This window comes from Sphaeramia orbicularis, chromosome 20 (assembly GCF_902148855.1).
Source record: "Sphaeramia orbicularis chromosome 20, fSphaOr1.1, whole genome shotgun sequence".
In the NCBI taxonomy this organism is placed as follows: Eukaryota; Metazoa; Chordata; class Actinopteri; order Kurtiformes; family Apogonidae; genus Sphaeramia; species Sphaeramia orbicularis.
This window is the reverse complement of record NC_043976.1, coordinates 9,652,267-9,661,862: the sequence shown is the minus strand read 5'-3', so window position 1 is coordinate 9,661,862 and position 9,596 is coordinate 9,652,267. Positions and strand designations below refer to the sequence as shown.

The window sequence follows — 9,596 nt, the reverse complement described above, 5'->3', positions numbered from 1 at the left end:
GATGGATTTTGGACCTAAACCATTCAGTGCTTTATATGCTAGTAAGAGAATTTTGAAGTCTATTCTCTGAGAGACAGGGAGCCAGTGTAGAGACCTCAGCACTATAAAAGCACTATTTTCTTTCCTGAGTAGGAACATTATCCCCCAGCAGAGGGCAGTGTGCACAAAGGTTTTAGATTGAAAACCTCTGCATTGGATGAGTACTACAAATGAGCATTAATGGGACAGACAGATCATCCTACACCAAAGAGTACTTTTTCCAGTAATCCCATATATGATATCTTAGATCCTCTTAGAAGCACTTTACTAAACACAAGGCTTTAAAATATCATCTGTTATAATGTTTTATAATTCTTTAGAACAAAGCACAGTAGACAGAACCTCTTGATAATATAAAATACAAAAAACAAACACCTAAAACAATAAAAATAAACAATACTGTGTATGTTTTAATCCTAACGCGGATATTGCAGGACTAGGGGTTTCTCAGTGGGGGGTCAAAGGGTCCAGGCTCCGGCACTGAATGGTTTGTGCTGGTTTTTAATCCCGATCTGGCAAGCCTCTTAGGAAAGATGATTTTCAATCTGCATGAGCATGTGGTTTCTCTATCCAAACACATGGCCTTACGGTTTCCTGGGACTTGTCAGTTCCTGGGGAACAGCTGTCAAATGTCAGATTTCAGCTGATTCCACTTTAGATGAGTGTCAGTCATTGTTGCTGACTGCTCCAATCCATCCAAGCACAGATCAGCCCAGTATTCCAGTTGACATACAACTTTATTTCCCTTTACTTATTTATTCTACTTATCACTGGTATCACAGAACATCCCAGCTGCACTTGATCAGGAGTCTGCTGGAATGTAAGGATCTGATTCTTGTGATTACCCAGATAGCAGAATCATTATGTCTTAAATATGGCCCAAAACTGGCGTGCCGTTCTGGCAAAGTTCTGGATGGATGGATGTATGGGCCCAAAATAGGCAAGCCAAAATAGAACCAGAAGGACGCCAAAATTCACCCAAAACTAATTGCGGATTTCCAAAATATAGCCACAATTGTCCCCGAAAAGCCCCAAATCCTCATAATCCAGCCAAAAAGTAGCCAAAACTGACTCAAAGAGAGGCCAAAATTCACCCAAAATTTGTGCTGATCATGCTTTTAAAATGAAGCGGGGTTTTCTTCTGGGTAAAAATTCCCGCTCTTTGCGCAGTGTTTTGGCTTTACAGAAATATGCCAAAACACCCAAAACACATCCATGTATGGAATGAGATGTTGCCGCTCTTTAGTCAACCTTCTGACTTGCCATAAATATGAATAAATATAAAACTTAATTATTTAATCGTAAGTATCAGTCATATTATGGCACAGTGTATAGATATGATTAGACGAGGAAGGTTATTATTGTTATTAATTATATAAGGAGAAGGGGTGGGAGTTTATAAGTTGTAATTCTTCTCACTCCTTTTCGAATATGTATTATATGTCTTATGTTTAAGTGTTTTGTTTATTTATTTTCTTCTGTTCGACATTCATGTTTGAAATAAATACATCAATCAATCAATCAATAAACATGCCATACCATCCCTACACTTGATCCCACTCTTTGATTAATTAATTTATTCATTTTTATTTATTTTTATTTATTATTATTTATTATTATTATTATTATTATTATTATTTTATTTTATTTTCTCTTCTTGTTTATTCCTTTACTTTTATTTTATTTAATTTACTTACCTTAAGTGTTTTGTTTATTTATTTTCTTCTGTCTGACATTCATATTCGAAATAAATGTATCAATCAATCAATTAATCAAAGAGTGGGATCAAGTACAGGGATGGTATGGCATGTTTATTGATTAATTGATTGATTGATTGATTGATTGATTGATTGATGCATTTATTTCGAATATGAATGTCAAGCAGAAGAAAATAAATAAACAAAACACTTAAACATAAGACATATAATACATATTCGCAAAAGGAGTGAGAAGAAGTACAACTTATAAACTCCCACCCTTTCTCCAAATATAATTAATAACAATAATAACCTTCCTAGTCTGAGCATATCTATACACTGTGCCATAATATGACTGATACTTACCATTAAAAAATTTGGTTTCTGGCTTTATATTATTCTGAACAAATATAATATGATTTACATAAACTCATAATACAATAACACATAAATGTAAATACATATTCATACACAGATCTATACACATATACACCTACATATATATACCTCTGAAAAATTGTGCTTTTGTACGTCCTTTTAAATTCTTTCACACTTGGACATTACTTTAACTCTATATTAAATCTGTTCCACAGTCTCACCCCGCTGACTGAAACACAAAAACCCTTCCTAGTTTTGCGTATTAAGGGAATTTTAAAGTTAATTTCCCCCCTTAAATCCTAACCGCCCTCATGACTACTGAATAATTTCTGTATATTTGTTGGTAATTTGTTTGCCCAGTCTTCTGGTTAACCAAACATATGCCATAACTCAGCCATATATTGCTGGTGCCTCCATATCTAGTATGGATAACCTTAATCATACCACAGTTAAGCCTAAAAGGTTTCATAATGCCAAAAGAAAGCCAAATGTATGCCATAATACTGCCAAAATATTTGCTATCTGGGAAATAACAGGATTTTCCTTCTCCAGTGATCAGAGCTCAGCTTTTCTTACAGATCTGGGCCACCCTCTTGAGGCCGTGGTTGGAAAAACAAGCACATTTAATTTTAAATATTAATCCTTCTGTGCCCTCATGGACTATAAAAGATACATAATGTGATGTGAATACATTAACGGCCAGACTCTTAATAGAAACACAACGTAACTTCCAATGAGGGCAAATAAACAAAGAGGAATATGAATGAATATAAGATCAATGTCGACCCTTTTTGCTCATTTTGTCATAATTCGGATGAAACTTTAACTCATTTGTTTTGGGAATCAATCTTTTTTTAAATAGAAAGCTGGATGTTTCTTTTAACTTCAAAATTGAAGATATTTTATTTGGTTTCTTTATTACTGATTTGCCTGTTTGGAAATTGTTTATTCTTAATCTCATTTCCTTATTAGCTAAATTTCATATACATACAAGCAAATGTGCCAATCAGAAACCCAGCTTTGTGGTCTTTAAATCTTATTTGAAATCCTATTTAGACACACTTAACTTTGCACTAACCCTAAAGCTGTGAAGACTAAAGCCTTATGTGACGAATTTAAGTTGTAATTTATTTATTTATTTATTTTTAATTTTATTTTCTCTTCTTGTTTATTCCTTTACTTTAATTTTAACCCTTTCATGTACGAATTATGAGAACCTTAATCAAAATTTTTTTCCTGAGTGTTTTTATTCCTCTTTAGGCATGAAAAAAACAATGTGATTAAAAATTTTCTTCTGAAAAATAAATAATAATAATTTAAAAAATAACAATAATAATTAAAAAAAATTTAAAAATACATTAAAAAATAACAATGAAAAAAAAAAAATTCTTATAAACCTATTTTTCATGAAGTTGCAAAAATATCCACTCAGCTGAACACCACACATTTAATTTTTGACACACAGAAATATATATTTACTGATAAATTGTGTGAAAACTATGGGGAGGGCTTGTGATTCTGGGGGTTTATGCTCAGGAGAGATCTTCATAATGTTACCAATTCATGCCAGAAAAGATATGTAGTGTCTTAAAACTTTAATAAAGATATATGTAAAACAAAAACAACAACAACAATAACGAAAAGATCAACAAAATCCATGAATATGCAAGAGAACAGCTGGAGAAGAACTGTCCACTGTAGTGACCTGTGTGCATGAAAGGGTTAATTTACTTACCTATTTATGTAATTGTATTTAACCCTTTCATGCATAGGTCAGTCCAGTGGACAGTTTGGTAACACTTTACTTGAAGGTCTAGTTTATAATGCATTAAGCGCACATTCATAAGACATTATAATGCATTATAAAAGTCATCACAACAGTTTATGATCATGTACAACAACTTATACCAAGGTTAATAAAGTATTATAAGTGTAGGCATAATGTATTATAAATTCAGCTTTCATAATGTTTTATTCATCCATACCAAAGTGACAACAGTGTTTGTAGGAAGAACCTCAAGTCCTGGGTTACAATACACATTATCAATTGTATGATATAACACAAGTATGATGACGTATGAGCAGTATCTGCTGGCTCTAAGTAAAGTGTAAGTCAAAAATTATACATCCAAGTGTTCTTAATAACTCTTTATTTTGCAAAAACAAAACATTAAAAGAACAGAGACAGTAAATAGAAGTGTTACATGTTACTTTATACATAAATAAAAAATAATGTGGCAGCTCTAAATCTTTAATTCAAACACACATATATATATATATATTTTTAATAAATATGAAATCCCTAAAATAGATGGGTATAGGGACCAGTGACAAAACCTAACAAAAGTTCCCCACCTAAAAAAAGTCATTCCTTCACACTGCTTTGGTATGGATGTATAAAACATTAAGAAAGCTGAATTTATAAAACATTATGTCTACACTTATAATAGTTTATTAACCTTGGTATAAGTTGTTGTACATGATCATAAACTGTTGTAATGACTTTTATGATACATTATAAATGCATTATAATGTCTAATGAATGTGCGCTTAATGCATTATAAACTAGACCTTCAAGTAAAGTGTTACCGACAGTTCTTCTCCAGCTGTTCTCTTGTATATTCACGGGTTTTGTTGTTTTAGTTCCATATCAGCCAACACAGTGGACACTTATGCATCATCCCATACACTGACATTCAGACCATTACTGTAACTGTGCTGTTCTTGATAAACCTGATCTGCAGTGACATGTTTGAGTGTAAATCAATTGTTATTTGTTAGACTTTTTTTTTTTTTTGCATATTATCTCCATGAAGTGAGTAATGACAAGCATTAGAATATGTTAACATGTGAGAAGACATCAGATTAGCAGCATTAAAAATGTTTTTATTTCATCAGTTAATACATTTCAAGTTTATACACAGGATGTATTTAACTCCCAGGAAACGTCACGCTATGAAAATTATTCCATCTCCTATGTGTGACTTATGCACACTAGATACTGTAGGATCATTTATACATATGTACTGGGAGTGTCCTGAAGTGTATGATTTCTGGAAGCAAATTTCTGTTATTTTGAGTGACATGCTGAAGATTAATATCCCTTCATCACCATCTTTTCTTCTGCTTAATGATGACTCTACCTTAGAACTTTCTCTTCAGCAAAGGCGTATATTATGGGCTGCTCTCACTGCAGCCAAGAAAATGCTGGCATTGAGATGGCAACCACCTCATACTTTATCACGGCAACAATGGATAAATTATTTTCTAGATATAGTTATGATGGAGAGGTCAGTGGGCCGGATGCATGCAGCCAGTCGAAAAAACGCTTAGTATGTGGGATGGTATTTATTTTATGGTTAAAGAAAGAGTGCAACATAATTGTCTATGACTCTCCTGATCACTATTCTGTTTATATCTGTAAATTATATTCTCTTTCATCTATATACATGTATTTGTCTTTATTAATTGTTTTTTGTATTCTGAGATCCAGATTGGGTTGGTATGGGGGTCGCCACTGGTTCTGTGGGGGGGGGGGGGGGGGGGGGGGGGGTCACAGAATCTTGTATTATAAAATGTGAATTTCTTTTTCTTTTGTATTGTACTTCTGAGATGCACAATGAAAACAAAAAAAAAAACAAACAAAAAAAAGTTTTTATTTCATTGTTTTCATATTACTTTCTGAAATTGGGTTTTAACCCTTTCATGCATACTGGTCACTACAGTGGACAGTTATTCTACAGCTCTTCTCTTGTATATTCATTTTTTTTTTTTTTTTTTTTTTTTTACACATATCTTTATTAAGGTCTTAACACATTACATATGCTTTCTGACATGAATTGGTAACATTGTATAGATCTCCGCTGAGCGTAATAGTTATAGTTTTCACGCAATTTATCAGTAAATACATGTTTCTTTGCTTCAAAAATTAAACGCATGGTCTCTAGCTGAGTGGACATTTTTGCAACTTCATGAAAAATAGCTTCATAAGAATTTTATTATTATTATTATTACTATTTTTTTTTTTTTTTTTTTTTTTTACTTTTTTTTTTTCATAAGAAAATTTTCAGTCGCATTGTTTTTTTCATGCCTAAAGAGGAATAAAAACACTCAGGGAAAAAAAAATCTTGATTAAGGTTCTCATAATTTGTGCATGAAAGGGTTAAACACATGTTTTTTTACTTCAAAAATTAAATGCATGGATATTTTTGTAACTCCATAGAAAAAAAAAACTCGATCACATTGTTTTTTTCATGGCTAAGGAGGAATAAAAACACTCAAAAAATAAATCTTGACTCAGGTTCTCACAATTCATGCATGAAACGGTTAATTTCTTCCTGCCTCACCTCAAGCATTGTGTTTTTTTTTTCTCCATGCCATGTTCTGGTCTATGTGTATACGATAATATGTAAATAAAGTATAAGGACAAAAAAAAAAAAAGAGCAGTGATGAAGACAAAGGGGATGGATGTGTTTGTGTCTTTAGTAAACAAAGCCTCCACAGCAGAAGTACAGGTCTGATTGTGTCTGCACGGGGGTGGAGCCAAGTACGGATGCAGAGAGAGTGAGGTAGAGCTCTGTGAACCATAACAACAGCATCATTTCCCACAGTCTACCATCTATCTGTGATCTGTGGGAGCTGAAGATGTGCCTGAAAAGTAGACGGACGCAGCGCGGATCCAATGACGCAGCGCGATGACGCACGACGCAGCGAAGACAACCAATCCGGTGGTCGGGTGGGCGGGTCTTAGTCCTTGTATTCTGATTGAATCGGTCCGGTTTGTTTTAGTTGGACGAGCAGAGCGACAGGAAGAAGACGCAGTAAGTGTAGAGACTGATCCTCCGACTGCTCCGTTTCATGGCAGATGCGGAATGATACGAGTCGTGAAAAAGTCGTGACGGGTTTTTTTGTTTGTTTGTTTCTTGTGAGCGATGCGTGGATTTTCGCACGGTGCGTTTAGAAGGATGCGTGAGATGAGAAGCGCGCAGGGATGTGTGAGCTGAACACGGACAAACAGGGCGTCTGGTGCTGCGATGAAGGCTCCTTGCTTTTTGTTTTGAACACCGCAACCACCGACATGGACTGAAAGCGTCATCCTAAGCCTTTATTCCTGTGAAGAGCGTTGCGCAGTGCAGGGAAAACAGGACATCGTGTTGTGGTGACTGTATTACCTAACCATCTGGGTATCCATTCCCAGTACAGGTTCCATCCATCCTTCTGACCGGCTTGTTCTCTCTTGTCAAATGTGAGGAGCTTTCTTCCAGTGGTGGGAGCCACTCTGAGGGTACAGATGAGAGGCAAACAGTATCATCAACCACTGAAGTTGACAGCGCCTTGGGAGAAGGATGCAGGCTTTGGGAGGAAGCTCAAAACCTACAGGAATCATACCAAGATAATAGCACAGCCTGGAATCGTCATGAAAGTCCTCCGCAGGAAGAGGATCGTCTTATTCATGGCCTATTTCTTACTGCTGGTCCTCACCATGCTCAACTTGGCTAATTATAAATGGACTAAAGAGCCCCAGCAGTGTAACCATCAGATGAGGAGCACCACCTATCAGAGCAGATCTGACATCCGCTTCCTGTACAGGCCTTCGCTGGCTAAAAAGAGACAGCTCATCTACGTTCTGACCACCTGGAGGTCAGGATCGTCCTTTTTCGGAGAGCTTTTTAACCAAAATCCCGAAGTGTTCTTCTTGTACGAGCCGATGTGGCACATCTGGCAGAAACTGTACCCGGGTGACGCCGTGTCTTTACAAGGGGCAGCCAGGGACATGCTTAGCTCTTTATACCGCTGTGATCTGTCTGTTTTCCAACTTTACAACAGCCCCGGGGGCAAGAATTTCACCTCCCTAGGACTCTTTGGAGCCACCCTCAATAAAGTCGTGTGCTCCTATCCCCTGTGCTCAGCCTACAGGAAGGAGGTGGTGGGGATGGTGGACGATAAGGTGTGTAAAAAGTGCCCCCCTCAGAGCCTTAGACTGTTGGAGGAGGAGTGCCTCAAATATAACACCATAGTCATTAAAGGGGTACGCATTTTGGACGTTAACGTGTTGGCCCCGCTCATGGAGGACCCCTCTTTGGATTTAAAGGTGATACACCTTGTCAGAGACCCACGGGCGGTGGCCAACTCCAGGATCAAATCCAGACATGGCCTGATTAGGGAGAATTTGCAGGTGGTCCGCAGTAGGGACCCTAAACTTCGCCGGATACCTTTCGTGGACCCGGGTCACAAAGCCAACAAGAAGGACGGCTCAGACTATCACTCTATAGGAGCGATGGAGGTGATCTGCGACCGCACATCCAGGACTTTGAGGACTGCCTTAAACCCACCCAGCTGGCTAAAGGGGAAATACATGGCCGTACGGTACGAGGACCTGGTCGAGAACCCGGTTAAGATCTTGCGGAGCATCTACCGCTTTGCCAACCTCACCGCCAACCACGACATCGAGTCATTTGCATTAAACATGACCAGTGGCTCCAGTTCATCCTCTAAGCCATTCATAGTCTCATCCAGGAATGCCACACAGGCTGCTAGTGCATGGAGAACAGTGCTCAGCATTCAACAGATCAAACAAGTGGAGGACTACTGCCACCACGCCATGTCTGTACTAGGGTATGAAAGAGTCAGAACAGCCGGGGAGGCCAAGGACTTAAGCAAATCACTACTGACACACTCCAGACTGTGAAAATGTCCTCACCACCAAAGACCGTTTAATTTAATGTTCATTTTGCATCGAGTGCCGTTTCCTCTTATTGTGGAATTAAAGCTTTACTTTATTCAGTGTTTGAGGAGATCCACTGGCCACATCTGGAATGTATCTCGTTTCCCTCAGTTGATTGCAGTGGTATTTGAAGGGACCACTTCTTTTATACTGGAATATTGGATGTGTTTGACAATGCAAGGCCTATGAACAAGCACTTCAAATAGTGACGCTGAAAAAAAGAAAAGGAAAAAACAACTGTATAATTCATATATCTTGTTATGATGACACTTCAAAGTGGATGTTTTGGAGTTATTTTTGAATGTTCAAAACCTTACAAAATATGTTTTTTTTTCAGTCTCCATACCGTCTGTAAAAGTGAAAATAGTGGATGAATGAAAACAAAACAAAGAACAAGTGGTTAAAAAAAAAGCTCATTGCTAATGTCTATTTGTAATATCCGGTCCAAGTCAGAGACAATCAATAAATTGGTTTGTTGATGTGCCATAGGTAGAAGTGTGATGAGTAGGCTACATCAGAGCAGCAGTAGTGCTTTTCCCAGAAAAAAAAAAAAAAAAAAATGTTGAGGGATCTTTTGAATTTTTGTCACCAGATGATCTCATATCATGCACTGTGGATAATGTCAAGGCTCTGCAGCTGGAAAGTCTTTCTCAGTGTCAGTGTAAGCGGTCCGTTTTACCATTTCAAATGTTTACAATTGCTTGCTCTTATAAAATACATGATCTGGGATTATTGCATTGAGTAAAGTTCAGAGCTGA

General features: G+C 36.9%; 1 protein-coding gene across 1 annotated transcript; it reads left to right on the top strand.

The window, feature by feature from the left end:
* The first annotated feature begins 6,916 nt into the window (after positions 1–6,916).
* On the top strand, positions 6,917–9,596 carry LOC115411264 (carbohydrate sulfotransferase 2-like). The gene has a single exon (XM_030123328.1). It carries the CDS (start codon positions 7,405–7,407, stop codon positions 8,800–8,802), a length of 1,398 nt encoding a protein of 465 aa, XP_029979188.1. The 5' UTR covers positions 6,917–7,404; the 3' UTR covers positions 8,803–9,596.